The 17,040-nt window shown below is 49.4% G+C and overlaps 1 protein-coding gene across 1 annotated transcript in view; it reads right to left on the reverse strand.

Moving 5' to 3' along the window:
* The window catches only part of APCDD1 (APC down-regulated 1), a 30,766-nt gene extending 25,283 nt beyond the window's left edge, over positions 1–5,483 (reverse strand). The window contains exon 1 of the mRNA XM_059895579.1: positions 5,322–5,483. Coding sequence (XP_059751562.1) covers positions 5,322–5,379 — 58 coding nt within the window. The 5' untranslated portion in view covers positions 5,380–5,483. The remainder of the gene's footprint in view (positions 1–5,321) is intronic.
* Positions 5,484–17,040: the final 11,557 nt, after the last annotated feature.

The raw sequence follows: 17,040 nt of genomic DNA on the forward strand, positions 1-17,040 counted from the left end.
TGTCTCCTGCAGCAACGCTTATTCCTGAGCCCCTGTTGTTCTCCAAGAGCGAGCCAGGCCACCCACCGACAGGGACCAGGCAGAGGGCAAAGGGCATGGGGCGGGGGATGGAGCAGAGACCCTGAGTCGTCCCTTCAGCAGGTGGCTGAGGGCCTACTGCATGCGAGGTTGTCTCCAAGGCCTGCCCCGTCGCTGACACGTGAAGGGAAAAGTGAGGGAGGAACGCAGCGTGTGGCCAAGTCCCCGGGAGAATCCTCTTGATATACTCAGCAGCTTTTCACCTGTCTATCTAGATCGAGAACCCAAAGCACCAAACCACTTTACACACAATAAAATGTGAAATGAGTTGGGAAGGAGACACTTTTCAGGCACACTTGGGACTGAACTCATCTTTGATCTGGTTAGTCACTGCATAGGTACTTTAATGCTTAAAAAAATAAAATCAAAACGGCCAAATAAATATAACGTCAAGACACTCACAATGGTGGTCTCTGAGAGGGTCTCTGAAAGGCCCTTTCCCGCTCACTTTGCACGCTTCTGTCCTTGATACGTGACCTGCGTCACTCCCACACCAGAGTGAGGAAGCATCTCACGGTGGAACTGGTGCGATGCAGAAAAACACGCAGCAGAGAAAACGGGAGCGATGAGGGAAAATGCAGGTGATTACTTTGCCGTGAAATCGCCCAGCCCCAGTAAAAGAGCCATCATCACTGTAATGTGGGCTGTGAAGTCGAGGCGGCTACATGACCGCCTGCACAGCTTCCATGTTTTGGAACAAAAGCTGCCGTTCACTCCCAGGTGGGCACCTACACTCACCAAGCGCTTGTTTTTATTTCCATGTTGTTGGAGGTCAAAGCTGAGAGAGCTGCTTTTGCCAATCTTTAAACCTTATCTAAAAGCATTTTCCCTTTATGAGAAACATAGTAAAGTCAAGATTTCAAATTCCTGGTTTCATTTAACTTTTGATGAAAATGAGGTAATTTTCTAAGTCGATTTCTTCTAAGGCCATGGTCCCCGGGCCAGACACTGGGGTCCAACCACAGACAGCATGGCTTTCCTGCTGGGCGGCTGCCGCCACAGCCGTGCTCTTCACACAGTCATGTGTGTGTGTGTGTATGTGTATGTGTGTGTGCATGGTGTGTGTCTGTGTGTGGTGTGTCTGGTGTGTGCATGATGTGTGTGGTGTGTGTGTGGGTGTGTGTGGGGTGTGCGTGTGTGTGTGGAGTGCTGGGATTCCCAGCAGGGAAAAACACCGCAGTCAAGGGCAGTGTGCCAGTCTCCCACCTCTGGGCTCTCCAGTAAGCTCTTCTCATCCTGCCAGGTATTCTCAGGACTCTTCAGGAAGGGGGGCTGCCCCTCCTCACAGCCCTGTCCCCAGCCGGCAGTGACACAGGCACGCAGGAGGCCCTCTTAATGTACCTGTTGACCGAATGGTTGGCTGAAGGAATGAAGCTACAAAACCCTTTGAGAACAGAAGAGCCTCAGTAACTACAGGGTGACACCACATCCTTACTCTAGCCTAGATCCCTATCACACGACATTCCAAAATAACTTTATTCCCAATATGAACCCAAATTGAAAAGAACTAAATGGCCTGTGCACATAACATCTGGACACAGCAAGAGCTCATGCTCGGATGGTGGCAGGTTTTTCCTGAGCTTTTCCTTGGGATCACTTCAATGCCACGCAGAGGCCACGTGCTGTCATGTAAGCTTTCCACAGGTGTACAAGATCACTAATGAGTCCTTTCATATTTCCAGTCCTAAATGTTTTATGCTTCCCTTTAATTGATTCTATCAAATTGTCATCAGTCTGTCCCTAAACGGTAGGTATTTACACAGTCCTATCATCTGCTGGTGTTGAGTTCTTTAGGGAGAAAAAGAAGGACCACAGCTATGACGGGACGGCTCAGCCATGTGCTTGAAGATAGTCAGTTTCTCTCAAAAGAGAATATTTACCATCTGTCTAAGACCCTTGCTCCCTGCTATGAGCAGATGAGTAATATTTCTTTTCAAGATTACATTTTATGACTAAGGGGGAAAAGGTGCAGGAAAGGCAATGTTTTCTTGGTCACAAAAACTGTCTCTAGTAAAATGATATTTCAAAGATTCTATTTTACCCTATTGTAATGTTTCCTCACATTTCGTTGGTTAGGCTGTCATTCGGTAATCCACACAGTTCTGGGTTTTTTTTTTTCAGTTTTAACAGAATACACTCTAGTGAAAGGTAATAGCTCAAAAGTGTCTTCCCATTTCAGAAAAGTCGATGAATTCTACAAAAGTAAATGGCGATGGAAGAAGAACATCTCTCCAACAATGGCTCCAAAACTTAAAGTCAAATGTTTCCATTAATAAGGAGAATGAGCACTTTGGGGCACATTAAAGCACCGCTTTTTCTGAAATATCTCATGTTAATCTGGTTTCTGGAACTGAATGATTTTCGTGGCTTTTCATCTAAGCAAATAAAACAGTGACAAGGGACATACCCCAGCTGCATACCTTCATGACATTCAATAGGTTTTACTTGGATTAAGAAATGCAATTGTTCTCAGATGTTGGAGGACAGGAAAGTAAGACCAACATGTATACTTTTATGCCGTCACATTTTGAACTTGGGTCTCCCAATACATTTACAGTTTTAAAACACAGCAAAAAATAAACAGTGGACTCCAGTCTTTCCAGACCCTAATTTACTCACCAATAGGACCTAGGGGTGATTTATAACTTGCCTGAGTTGAAATAAAAGTAACCAAAAAAATTGAACAAAGATCGGATGCCAAACACAATAAAGAGTTTCTACAGCATCTTCACCCAGAATCTTCCTGAAGGCCTTGTGCACTTGTTAATCTTATTAATGAGACTTGTTTTGTTAGTGTAACAAATAATCTATAAATGATGTCTGGAACTAAATTTCGTAAAGTTGGTCCCAAGTACATTCATAACCATAGAAAATATGTTTTTACCTACCTAACTGCTGTCATAAATACACAAGTAGCAAAATAAAAATGCCTCTGTATCAGGAAAAAAATCATTAAGCCATTCTAAAAGAGTACAGGTAATTTCCTTCAGACTGATGACTTCTATTAAGATACATAATCAAGCTCCATCTGTTACTACAGAATTTTTAAATACTTGCAAAACCCCTAACTACAGAGTAGGACACACTCTCAAGCCATTCCCTTGGGTTAGGTTGATTAATACCCATTTCCCATTAAAACTGCTTCAATCAAGTAAAAATCAGGCAGAAAAGGGGGAAACGGAGAATACCTAATTTTTTCTTGGTGCTTTACATTATCCTAAGGAATCGTGACAAGCCTCTCTCCAATCGCAGAGATTTATACCCAGAAGGACCACTCCCTCGGTTTCTCCTCTGTGCTGGAGTCCCAGGCGCCCTGCACGAGCGCAGTTGCTCTGTGGGCAACATCAGTGTGAATAACTCTGCCACTGCAGGTTCACTTTGAAATGGGATGACTTTTTGTAGGGTTATCCCCGTCATCCCATTAAACTTGGCAAACCTCCTTTTTTATTTTACATACTCTTCGTCATATGCACATGCGCACACACACGAGCACACATGCACAGGGTCTGGCCCCACTGGCTTATTCCCCCCTTCCTTACTCCCTCCCTGCACACTGTGGATCTGGGTGAACCCCTGACCGCAAGGAGCTCAGGCTGACTCCAGCTGGAATTTGGAGATCTGGGGCTATACTTGAACCTCACTGAGGATATACTTGGGCTCCCCTTACCAGCCGTTACCACACTGTGGTGCAGGAAGTGTGGTTACAACTTCCAGCTCTCAAAACAAGGAGGAAAAGTTCAGGATGGGTTGGCCCAGGCTGTGTTTCTGAGCATGGCTTTTGTAGTCCAAAAGGCAAATGGCTTTATGGAAAAAAAATTCTGTTCACGCCAAATTGTCAAGTACTTTTTCATTTTAAAGGCATTTGCCCATATGACCATTTTCCTGCACAGATACGACAAGAGATTTTTTAGGGGACACTCTCCCCTGTGTCCTCTCTCTCTCTGCCTCTTGTTTCTGGTGTGGGTGGCAGCTGCTGTTTGATCTGCCCATTGGCTCTGATGTGTTTCATGTTTCAGCCAAAGATGAAAACGGCTCTGTAATTCTAAGCAGATGGGCCTAGGAGTACAACCCTGTAATTACACCTTCTCTTTCTGGCCCTCGAACTGCCAGCCTTCCATCCTGACTGTGAAAGTCTGGGATCACTGGGGCTCCGGGCACACCTTGGCAATCAGGCAGGTCTGGCCCAGCCCAACTTGTTCGCAGGGCCTGTGGACCTGCGCTGCCCATACTGCCGGCCCCAGCAGGGTGACAAAGAATACAGCAGCGCAGGGCTCCCGGGTTGCTGTCTCCTCCCCTTCCTAGATGGTCTGGGAGTCACCCCTGACCTTCAGCGCCAGCCAAATGCCTTCTGAAGCTGGATTGGAAACCTAGAGGCCATGAGGGTGCTGACCTGATGACCCAGTGTGCAGAGGTTTGGGGTGCCCGTGGTGGGTGTGGAGGCAGGAGAGCCCTGCTCCTGGTGGACACTCTGCTGGACAGTCAGGTGTCCACCGTTAGGAAAAGCTGGCCCAGGACATCTGGATCAGCACGTGTTCTGCAGCCACCTGTCCCCATGATCGCCACGGATCTCGCACAAAATCTGCCTTCCCACCCCCGGTGCAGTGCTATCTTCTTTTCCTCAGTGCAATTCCTGGAACTCTTTTTAAAGCCTGCTGTTCTCTGGCTGAGGGTTTACTAGAGCTGCTTGACGACATGTGACACATGAAACAGAAACAAAACGACCCAGAAGAGCGGGAGGAAACAAGCTCAGGTCCCTGAGAACTTAGGGGACTGGTTTTAATTACTGCACCTTGGCTGCGAGGAGGCCCCTGCTCCCTGAAAGTCCGTCCAGAGAACCTACCGGTCCACCTGGGAGAGACCCCTCCCCAGCCTCTCAACACACTCGTCCTCCGAGGGGCAAACACAAACACCCCGAGCTGCTTTTTCCCTGAAATGGTCACAGTTCTCTGCACAGTGCCCCCAAAGCTCGGACCCCAGCAAGAGCCTTGCCTGCGCTCTGACACTCTGTAAAGGGTCGCATAGCCTGCGGTTCCATGACCGCCTATAGTCTGAAACCCTGCAGAGTGGACACAAGTGTCCCGGGACTTGGACATAAAGTCTGTGTGCGCGCCCTTCCAGAGAGAGCGCGGCCGGCGCCCGGGAAGGCGAGCCTCTTCCAGGGCGCCCAGGAGGGGGCTGCGCCCGGACGCGCGGTCCCCTCGGTTCCGGGGTGTCCACTCGGGTCCCGGCCCCCCCGGACTCACCGTGAAGCAGGAGGGCCGGGAACAGGGATGTGAGCAGGAGGCGGCGCACACAGGACATCTCCAGGCCTCCTCCGGGGCCGCCCGCGCGCGCCGCACCGCCCGCCGTCCGGGGACCCAGCTTCCCGGGACCCGCCTGCAGCCCGGGCGGCGCGGCCCGGCCGCGCGGGGACAGGGCCAGGCCCGCGCTTCAGGCGGCCGCGGCGCGCCCCATGCCCAGCCCGGCCCCTCCGCTCCCGGCCTCCCGTCCCGCGCCCGGCCCTGCGCGCCCGGCCGCCCCGTGCTCGCTCGGCCGCCGCCGCCGCTCCGCGCTGCACTGGCCGCCGCCGTCGCCGCCGCCGCCGCCGCAGCTCCTCTTCATATTTCCAGGGCGCCGCCGCGGGAAAGGGGCGGGCGGGGGCGGGGCCTGGACGGGGCGGAGCGATGTGGGGCGGGCCGGGCCGTGGCCTGGACTGGGGCGGGACAGGGCCTGGATGGTGGGCGGGGCTATGTGGGGGGGGGCGCGGCCTGGATGGGGGCGGGGAGGGCGGGGCGATATGGGCGTGGGCGGGGCCTGGGCCGGGTAGGGGATCCTCCCGGGACCCGGCGCAGGACTCGAAGGGCGCTGGGCACCGCCGCCCCTGCTCCGCCGCCCTCTCCACTTCTTCGCCCCCTGGCCCTCCCCTCCCCCTCCGGTGCCTCCGCTCTCTTCTCCTTCCACTCCCCTCGCTGCCCTGCCCCGCCCTCCCCAAGCCTCATCCCCTCTTAGCCTCCGGCTCCCCGGCCTCCTTCCTCCCCTCCTCCTCGGCCGCTCACTCTAGGACAGCTCCTCCTGCGAGGGGCTCACAGACCTAGGCCCGGGCCCACCCCGCCAAAGGAGGAAAAAGTGCCCCTCACCCTCCCTGCGCCCACCCGGGGCAGCTCTGGACCCCTGTCTTCCCTCCACTCACAGGGGAGGATTCCCCACTTGTGAAAGGCGTTCCAAAAGGGTTGGGGACGCTGCAAGGCCCAGGTCTCTAGCGGGTCGGAGAGAGGTCCGCGTGCCAAGCTTGGGGCGTGTGTGTGGCCCGCGCGCACGTGAGAACGAGGGAAAGGAGAGGAGACAAGAGATGGCAGAAAAGAGAAGAGGTTTCCACCGCACGGGTGGGGATGCTGAGCGCCGCGTCCTGACGCCAGGGTCCCGAGCGCAGGAGGAGCCCGGCCGCAGGGCCCAGCTGACCCGGGAAGGGACGCAGGGCCCCCTCCACCCTCCCCTTCCAGGAGGCAGGACTCGTTGGGACACGGGAGAAATCTCAGAGGTCCCCTTCCCCGATCCCTCCTCCCTCCCAGCCCAAAGCTTGGTTCTGTTTAAGGTTTGTGGGTCTTGGGGAGTTCAGTTTTACATGGACTTTGAAGACCCAAAGGCAGGGACAGTCTCCTTCAGTCCATTCCAGGCGCTGGTTTCAGTCAAGGCGCCTCCCCTGCTGACGGACGTGCCCGGCGCGCTCTGATGCTGGAGGGCTCTCCTCCAGGAGGGTTTGTCAGTAGGGGAGGCTGAATGTCACCTCCTCACGCTGGCTGAGGAGCAGCCAGGGACCACATGGAATCAGGAGAACATTTCTGTACTCTGCTGGTGTTTTTCATAAATAAAATACTTGAAAAAGAATGCCTAATTTCCAAGAGAGTTTTCTGCCCCTTTGAACAATGTAGTAATTCAACTCTTTGTGCTGTAGACTTTCAAAACTAGCTGGACATTAGCATCTGTGTAAAACAGTAAAATGGATGAGGATACATGTGACAGCTTCCCTTTTTTTTTTTTTCCTGAGAAAGCCACAGGTCTTTTGATGTGATGGTGCTGATACTGTTCGATGTGCTTTAGTTTTTATCACCATCAGTATCATCTTTCCATCTTTAATATGAGGGATTGCAACATGCACCACCTGCCTGCCTCACAAGGATGTTGTGAGGATTACGTGCTGATGTTTGCAAATCTGGAAGATGAAAGACGCCGTGTGTGAAAGAAGGGACGGTTGGTGTCATAAAACCTGGGAGCAGGAGAGTATCTGAGTTGGGCTTGCTGTGCAGCATCTCTCTGGACCAACTCTTCCCAATCACATGCTTGCCTCTGTTACTAGGTTTGGGTATCAGATTATGACCTGTGGGATTTGAATGTTGCCCAAGGGTCAGTTGGGTTTAAAGCAGGAACTTGATTTCCTCGTGAATGCTGGGCAGTTGGGAATGATGTAAACAGCATATTTGGCTGCTTAAACAGAATTTAGCCTTGTCACCAAGAACATATAGTGGGCGATGTCTACTTTTCTACGCGTTTCGTCATTGGATGCCTTTTAGTCTATCAGGGAATAATTGAAACAAGCAAATGACGAGAGAGTGTTAGGGGTGGTGTGTTTATGTGCAAGCAACTGGGCCGATCGTCACTGAAATGTGAAGGTCATTCATCACATGTTAGCAGAACAATTAGGTAATACACTTACATAAACGATTATTTGATCTTGTTATTTAAAAGAAGAAGAAGAAAACCAACAGGCCCGCCATAATTTGCTGTCAGCTTGACAATTAAGTTGATTCCATTTTTGTTTTTCCAACTGGTTTTACTGGTGTGGTAGAAACAGAGCCAGAATGATGTCACCAGTTTGAAATTTGTTTTGCCAGTTTATTTTCCACACGTGGTGTCATAGCTTTAAATGCTCGACCCTCAACATCCAGCCAGAGTTGCTGCTCCCAGAAATACCCTCACTGCCTTGTGCCTGTCTGGAAGGGGAGACTTGTCCTCGATATAGGTTTCACTTTCTGCATTACTTTTTATGTTTGCTGTTAGTGTACTCACTTCTGGAAGAGAATAGTGAAAAACAAAAAAAAAACTGTTTAAGTTTGTCTTAGAGTGATTACATGTGGATACAGGCTAAGAGTAGCAGAATTGGGAGGAGGGCATTCCCAGGCAGGAAGTAAGGTGGTTATGAGCTGCAACTCAGAATCTGGCCCCCTGAAACCAGCACAAGGAACTTCCCTGGGCCACTTGTAAGGACCAAGCCTTGAGCAGGTCCTGGTGATGATGGGAGAGTCCCAGGCAGGGACAGCTGGACAAGATGCCCTTAGCAGCATCAGCAAGCATGTTAGACTATTTGGAGCTACTTGTAAACAACTTTTGTCATGTTGATGGGGAAGGAGAAACACAAAGGGGCTGATTCCCAGCCACAGAACAAATCAGAGGCACACTTGGAACCCCATGATTGTTCAGTCACCAGCTCATAAGGCTGCTCACATGGTTACCAAGTTGTCTTTTCCCATGAACACTGCAGATCCTAAGAGCCTCTATAATTGGCTCAGTCTTTAAGAACCAGTCCTTTGCTCTCCCCCAGTAACTCTGGATCATGAGGAAATTTTCTGGGATGTACTGTGCTGGGCACAGAGCTTGGGTGGTCACCTTGGCTTGATTTTCTTGGAAGGGTGTCTTGATTTTTAGAGAGCACAGAGCAGTAGACAGCTCGATTTCACCATTATCTTGAGAGACACAAGGACCAAAGTCCTTTAAAACCTGTGCTGCAGTTTGGTTTCCTAATGCAGCCTGTGAAATTGATCTAAAGGCGTGCAATCCTGCAAGCCATTTGGAATTTCAGAGATCCCAGGCCTTTTGGTTCGTGAACAAAATGATAGTTTTAAGAAGGGTCAGAGGAATTAAAACATCAATTCCAAAATGTGTCCAACTGTGAATATGGTTGAAAGCATTATCCTGCCTCTGTGTCCTCAGAGGATGGGCAACGGCACCAGGAGTAGACTTTTCTCAAAACTTGGTAGACGTCAGCTCCAAGCCCGTGACACCATGGTGATTCCTTGGGATGGTAAGTGTCTGCAGGACAGGAATGGTGCTGGGTCACCTCTCTACTGCTTTCAGCACCTGACCCAGTGCTTCCAGTATTTTGCTCACAGCAGGGCTTAAGTAAATGATAAAGACATTAAATTTGAAAAGTCCTATACAGCTTCCTCAGAGGCAGAGCTAATAAAATTATCCTGAGGAGTCCTTAGAAAGGGATGTCCTTCTGGGTTATATTTTTAAAATACGTTAATTAGAACAAACTCTATTTTGAAAATAACATGCAGTTTAGATGCATCTGGGAGTGGCACGGTCTTCTGAGCTTAAGAAATTAAAGGTTACATTCCATTTTATACTCATGGTGGTTATCAGAGAAAACCAGTCAAATGTTTGTGAGCTTAGTGTCTGTTCATTGCTCCATCCATCCATCCATCCATCCATCAACATGTACTAACCAACTGCCAAGTGGATACTTATGTACAATGTCTGAAAATAGGGACAGATGTGGATGAGGGTGATTCAGTCTAACCATCCCATCATCCTGTGTCACAAGTTTGTTTGGGGAGCTGGTGACAAGACTGAGAGCCCTTCCCACTGAAAGAAAATACAAGCTCACCCAGGCGCAGGAGACAATAAATGACTTCAGTCGCGTTTTTGTCTGTACTTTTATGTCCTCTTATAATATTCTTTCCTGTAGGGCTGCTTGCCTTGTATGTCCAACTGCTTTATCTGCTTCACTAGATCATTTGGCTCTTTGAGGGCAGGAAGAAAATTGGGTATTATGTTACATCTCCTCCCCCGGCCCCTTCACAAGTCTTTCCATAAAGAGCATTTGTTGGGCTGGTCCATGAGGCAGGATAAGATCAGAGCATCAAGAAAGAGTCTCTATGAGGCTGACACCACCCTCCGCCACCGCAGCACACAACGACAGAAACAGGAGGACACAGAAAGGCTGGCATTCAACCCTGGCACGCCTGAGGTTGTCAGTGCGCTCGTAGCAATGCTCAGACGCGCTCGACAAATGAGAGACAGGATGGTGCTCTGGTCAAATCCCTACAGGAACTTGGGCGAGCTACTTAACACGGCTGTGAGATGGGAGTAATAGGAGCATGAACCCGCACACAGTCCAGCGCTGTGTAAGCGTGCCCCAAAAATAACCCTCTGACACCGAGCACTGTGGGCTGGACCACCCGGCACAACTGCCCCCCAAAATCTGTTTTTGGTGGGGGAGGGTGTGAAAAAGACTCAGCTCCTACAATGGCTTGTGGCCCTCCAAAGGGTGAAATGTGTATCACAGGTGAACTGTATATCCACATTACCTACAACTTAATGGGGGAGGCGGGGGCAATTAGGAATAAATGTCTAAGAAAGCCCCTGGGGGGCAACAATGAGAAAAAGTTTGAGAAACACTGTGTGAAAACAATAAATTATAAGATGACTCCTATTATAATTAATCATATATCAAACATGTACAATAACTTCATTTCTTTAATTCACTGGGTATGTTTTGATTATATGAACCAAATATATTTCATTTCAACTGGCCATCTGGAGTGGTCTTTTCCCATCTGGTTACATCATCATAACATCACATTCAATGTTGTTTATCTTTGATTTAAATACTTCAGCTATTACTAATCTCTTTTTACAGAGGGGAAAACTAAGGCCAAGGAAATTCAGTCGTTTGCCTAAAAGTCACACAACTTTATAGGGGTAGAGTCAGTAGGTTTTCTAATTCCCAGGAAGGTGCTGTTTTCAGCTCTAAGCCTGTGCCATAAATAAATAAATAAATACATACATACATACATACATTTTACCTCTCAGAAGTAGAAGAATTATTTCTATGAGTTCTGAGACATTCAAACTCAAAGGTAAGGCTAGACAGGCTATCTGGACATTTATTGCAGTTGGTATCTGGGTGCTTGGGTCTGCAGTTTACTGTTTTATGTGTAAAATATCCAAACATCGTAGTTTTTAGAACAGATTGTTGCAATGTGTAAAACAGGCGGGTTGACCAGATGGTCACTGAAATGCTGCCCACCACTATGAGTCTCCAAATGTAGAAGGCGCATGTCTGTGTTGTCGTGGCTTTGGTTGTGTGTGTCAGAGTGACGAGCTGCATAGGCCTGGCCACATGCAATCACATTCCATCTACCTGAAACCCAGCTCTCCAAGGCAGGGCTGAGCTGAAACAAAACAGTCCTGTGGCCCCCAAGTTCAGCATTGCCAAGTCCATGGTGATGCTTAATCTCCACATTTGTGTAACACGTTGTAATTCTCAAAAGACTTTCAAAGGCACAGTCTCCTTTTGATCTTCATGCAGTTTTGTGAAGGCCAGAGGACAGCCAGGGCTATTCTGACTTAGACACGTGAACTGGAAATTGGAGAGGTTTACCATGTCTGTGCTAATATCTCCCACTGACACTCAACACTCAGCAATGTTACCTCTCTGCACATGGACACTGTGTATTTTATTCATGTTGGAGCACATCAGGCCCTAACTTCAAGTCTGTTTTCTTTTCTTGTACAGATTTTAGTGTCTTTGCTGCCTCTATCCTTACAAAGACAGCAGGGGGGAAACTTTTATAAACAGACACAAGCGTTCACAAAGCCCCAGAGTTCAGTCGAAAATAAATTAACCATATCCACCTAGGAAAACTACCTGTGTATATAGTTTGTTTTCTCAGATTTTGTCTCTAGATTTTTCATCTGCTTCAGCCCAGTTAGCAGCTCTTCACTGACTCCCAATTGATGGGATGAAACAAAACGTTCTACTGTAAAGGACTCCTAGAGTTCCGTGAAGATCCTCCAATACTCCGGCAAGTCAGGGTGGAAAACAGACAGAGTCAAGTGTACCAACTAGGCTCACAGAACAAGAAGCCAACGTGATGACAAGCTCACCCAGAACAAAGGGGCAGGCGTGTTTAGGACGATTCTCCGGGTGTAAGAGCCTGACACCAACAGGTTGGCTGACCCTTCATCAGTAGGGGTGGCCTTAGGGCTGCGGGGCAGAATTGCGGCACCTCGAGGACAGCTGCAAGGTCACCGTGACATGAGCATCTGCAGGTGCTCCCGAGATGAAGCAGGGGGTCAGGCGTGTGGTGGGGCTGTCAGCATCTAGGCCAGACCTCGCTTCTCTCATCTTGGAACGCAAGCAGGGCGGACAACTCCAAAGCTGTCAGAAGTGAAACGACTGACCATAAAGTGGGTGGGAGAAATGCCAGGCGGGTCCTCTTACCCTCGGGGGGGTGGCGTCTACCCCTGATGGGTTCAGAGCTATGAGGAGACCGAGGCCCCTTGAAGTCAGACTTTCCCAAGTTCCCAAGATCTGGGGACAAGACCCCAGGTCCCCCACCTCATTTCAGAGTATCCTCACTTCCACTCTGTGCTTCAGAACCGTGCTTCCTCTCTCGGAGTGATTCAAAACTCGGAAAGCAGGACTTACAAGGCATTATGTTTGTTAAATTAATTGTAGTTTGGCTTTCCTCTTAAATTTATATTCTGCATCACTACTTTCCTTCATTGTATCACTTCTGCCCTTGCTGCTTCTGGAGATACGTTAGGTTCTCCTGCCCTTGTATCCAAATATTTTCTACTTGACAGCAGGCTCCTGGTTTACAATCACTTTATTAGTTTTCCCCTCCTTTGGCACGAGGGAATGACATCTTAATTCAGCCTCTTTCAGTTCAGAATCAAGGACGTCCACAGCTAGGGCATGCCCATGAGCTATGGAAAATGTATAACCCAAGACGACAGTGGTTGGTTGCTTGTTTAATGCCCATCCTGCTTTTGATTTGGCTTCAGCAACCTTTTATTTGGGGTGGAAATTTGACCAGCCCAAACACCCCACTTCCCAGTGTCCTGGCAGAGAGGAGGACGGGGAGACTTCAGTCGACATCAGGCTAAGGTCTGGGACCCCCCTCTGTCCCTGTCCTTCTCGTTCCTCTGAGTGCTGAGCTCCAGCTGCACTGAATTAACTCACCCACGTCTTATAACTGGTGAGCGGCGAGCTGTTAAGCATCCCCACCTGCCCCGCAAGGAAACTTGAGTACCACGGGTGTTAACTGGCCAGGCTGGGAGGCGGCAGAGAGGCTGACCCAGGATCCGGATCCAGGCGTTCCTGATTCCAGATCCTATGCTCCCGACTACGCCCTGTGCTGGGCTCAACTAGTGATGCAGAGAATAAGCGGGGAGAGGGGAGAGCCTCGTCACGGGGGTGTGAAAGGGGCGGGGCCTCGGAGGACAGGAGCCTTTGACAGGTGTGCTCTTCCAGGAGATGCGGTACATACACACCTGCTAGCAGGGCAGCAAGGACCAGCAGCGCCCACAGGAGATGAGGTGTGTGGAAACAGGTGGCCACTACCGGACACCCGGGAGAACAGTGGTCACACTGTGGGTTGGCCTCCAGCGCCCCGAGATTCTCCCACGTGTTGTGAACGCACAGTGCAAGGGAGGGGAGTCACAGATGAGACACGCGTGGTCCCAAAGGCACGGGGCCTTGGCTCTTTCTGCTGCCCTCCTCACACACAGACAGCCACACACATGCCCCACACACGCACACACACACTCCAAGTATTTTCAGCTTTGAGAATATTTCTGAAAATTAAAATCTCTGCAGTTACAAGTATAATCAAACGTGTATAGGAGTGATGGCTGGCAGATACCCTCCTGGTTTCCTAAAATTTCCCAGGAGGGTCCACTCAGCTCTATCCAGGACCCTTCTAAACGAGCGTGGTGAGAGGAGAAAGATCCACAGGGATCACTGCTAATGATTTTCACTTTCTCAACAATGACAGAGGCAGCGTGGCCTTGTGTTTGGAGCAAAAGCCTCAGGTTCTGTCGGAGCAGATTTAACTTCTGACTCCACCACCTACTGTCTGTGAGTCCTGGGGCAGCCCCAGCCTCAGGCTTCTCATCTGTGAATTGGTCATAATAGTGAAATTGTTACCTCCTGGGGCTGGAGGGTGGATTAGGGGTGTGAATTAGGTGAAGCACGAGCCCTGGGAGGACCCTAATGGATGTTAAGGGCTAGGAAGCTGGAGGGGGCCTGAGGGGTTGCAGCTTGGGTTTCCTCCTTTACATCCCCCGAGTTCTGGGCCTCCTGCTATGACTATTGCTGGGAACAGAACCCACAGGCCAAGGGACAGCCTTCGTGTCCACTTTAAGTCATTTATTCATTAATATGCATTTATTTAGAACCCACGTTGTTTCAGGCACTGTCTACACAAGTGCACCACTATTTTCACCAGAAAAACACAGACGAGCACCAGATTAGGTGAGGGATCCTCATGAAGATTCATTTCCCGCCTCCCTCTCCCCGGGGCTGCCCTGCTCAGCTCCCATCTGACTGGGCTTCCTTCCTTCACCCCCTCCTCGAAGACCCTCCTGTCCTCTGCCCTTCGTCCTTACCAAACAAGACTTGATCTCACAAAAGCATTCATCCTAGACCATAAATAACAGGGCTAAAGAGCTAGCATTTAAGGTGCAGTTGACACCCAGCGCTGGGTGGAAACGGGAAAGGCAGAATTTCCAGGCTGGGTTGGAAGCAACCACCCAGAGCCCAGGGCACCTCGTGAGCCTCTGTGCTTGTGTGGACGGGGCTGCTCGCTCCCCTCGGGGGTGCGGGCGACGGGGTGGCGAGACTTGGCTTTGCTGTGTTTATTTTGAAATCTGGGGAAGCCAGATTTCTCTTTCATTTATGTTATGGCTCCGGTTGTTTTATTTAGGATTTTTAGCTGGGGGTGGAGAATTTGGTAACACCAACGGGAGTGTCGTCTTTGGGTTCTGGTCTGACTTGTCAAGGTTATCTAGTTCTGTTCTGTTTTCCATCTTATGTAATAGAAATTCAGCACCTGAATTATCTGAGCCATGAATCAGGTTGCAAAACCCTCCCCTTTCCCACATGAAAGCAGGGGAAGAGAGGGACATGGCTCAGGTCTTTAGATTCGTGGGATGGTGACTTCTCACACGAGCTGCCACTTTATCTTCTACGAGGTCCCGCTGGGGAACAGACCTGATGGACAGGGCAGCCACCAAAAGCTCTGCCTGCTTTTCATTCCGGGCTTTGGCCTCTTGTCGTATCTTCCATTTCCTGGTGGCAATTTCTCCATCGTCAGCAAGCTGGGGACCTGGGACTCCTGGTCTCTCTTCGCTACTGGCCAGTGGCCTCACCCATGAGGCCTCCTATAATACATGGGAAGTTGATGCATTTCAAGAGCTGGTCCATGATCCCGTAATTGAATGCACTGACGGCCTTTGTGTTGTCCAAGGACACTCCATGAAGTGGGAAAATGCTGATGCCACTTAGCAGTGGCACTTTGGGTCAAGATGGACTTGGCAGGCGGTTCTCAAGGTGGGGCAACCACACTGCACGTGGGTATGGCGGCCCAAGACTGAAGAAAATTACTCTGCTTCAGTACTACCTAAGGAAAATAGGAGTCTATTTCTACATCTGGGACTTGGTATGATGTGTCAGCTATCACAAACTTATTTATAGCTCATTATGAAAATCAGTGTACCTGGCTTAAATAAATACACAAATAGGACAGAGTCTAACAGATACCTTACGATAGCTTCTTTCCCTGATGGGAAGAGGTTTGCTGTTTGCAGGTGAAAGCAGAGGCATTTTCTCACCAGAGTTCCAAAGTGATCTTTCCCAATTTCTATTCCTTTTGGATACAAAACTCTTTGAAGCTAAAATAAATAGAAATAAAAGGACAGAAAACAAACTGTAAAACTAAAAACATTTCCCTGGGCTGCAGTAAGCTTTGTGACTCCTTAAGAAATAGGAAATGCAAAGAAAAGTTTAGTCCTACCGAGAGGTAGGCTAATCCATGTTTATTTAAGATATTCCCTTTGTTTATCTTCTTCTTTCAAAGTAGAACAACTTCCTCTCATAATATGAAGATGCAGGGTCTTCAACTTATTCAGTTAATTTTATTTCAAGTGGAGACAGAAGTTGTTACAAAGGAGAAATTAAATAGTTTAGCTTTAACGCATTTGCCTTTGGGGGGCGTGTAGTTTAACTTACAGTTCATCAAATATACCAAATGGCTAAAAACCAGCCTGCAATTACACACAAAGAAAAATAGTAACAGTGTTAAACACCATAGTACTTACTACACAATGAAGTCATCCTCAGGCAGCTGCTAAACAACCAAGCTGTGTGTGTGTGTGTGTGTGTTGCCTGCTTCCCACATTCACAGAATACACACGGTAATATGCACAAAGTGGGGAAAAACAAACCAGTACTGGGCCAAGTGAATACTCCCAGCCAGCTGACAGTCTTCCTGGAGCATTCTGACACTAACATTCATACAAAGAGGGAAAATATTAAAACCATATCGTGCAGAACCAGCTAGCGTTATGAAGTGTAGACGATGTCATTGGTTAGACAACACGGTTCTGTAAAACCAAACCCAACCATGTGCTGGACAAGCCCAGGGCCAGGGAGGCAGGATTGGGGCTGGTGTCTGCGCTGAATGAGCTTTCAGTGCCCTGATCTTCTGTGTCCCAACTCCACGGTGGCATCGCCCAGCCTCGAGACAGATGACAAGTGACATGCTGCATTAGGTAGCACTGATGTGGGCTGGACTGGCCGGGAGGCTGTGGACCAGAAGCTGAGGAGGATTCTGAGCATTCCTGAGATAAGACGCGGGTGGCCTTAGTCTCCACACGCTCCTGGGGGAGAGCCCCACAGACCCGAAGGGTGGAAACCGGCTTCTCTTCTCTTACTTAAGGCCAGTCCTCAGGGCCGACGGTAACCGTTCGCCTTGACCTTGAAATCACCTATTTGAACTAATTGTACGAGCGACGGTTCTCAGCTGGGAAGCCACACAGACCAACTTTAGCTGATTTCAACAGAAAGCACGGACCGGTCTGGTAAAGTCATGACCACTTGCTGTCGTGGGACCAGACAGTGTAGACGGCCCCGTG

The sequence above is a fragment of the Balaenoptera ricei genome, chromosome 14, assembly GCF_028023285.1.
Source record: "Balaenoptera ricei isolate mBalRic1 chromosome 14, mBalRic1.hap2, whole genome shotgun sequence".
Classification (NCBI taxonomy): domain Eukaryota; kingdom Metazoa; phylum Chordata; class Mammalia; order Artiodactyla; family Balaenopteridae; genus Balaenoptera; species Balaenoptera ricei.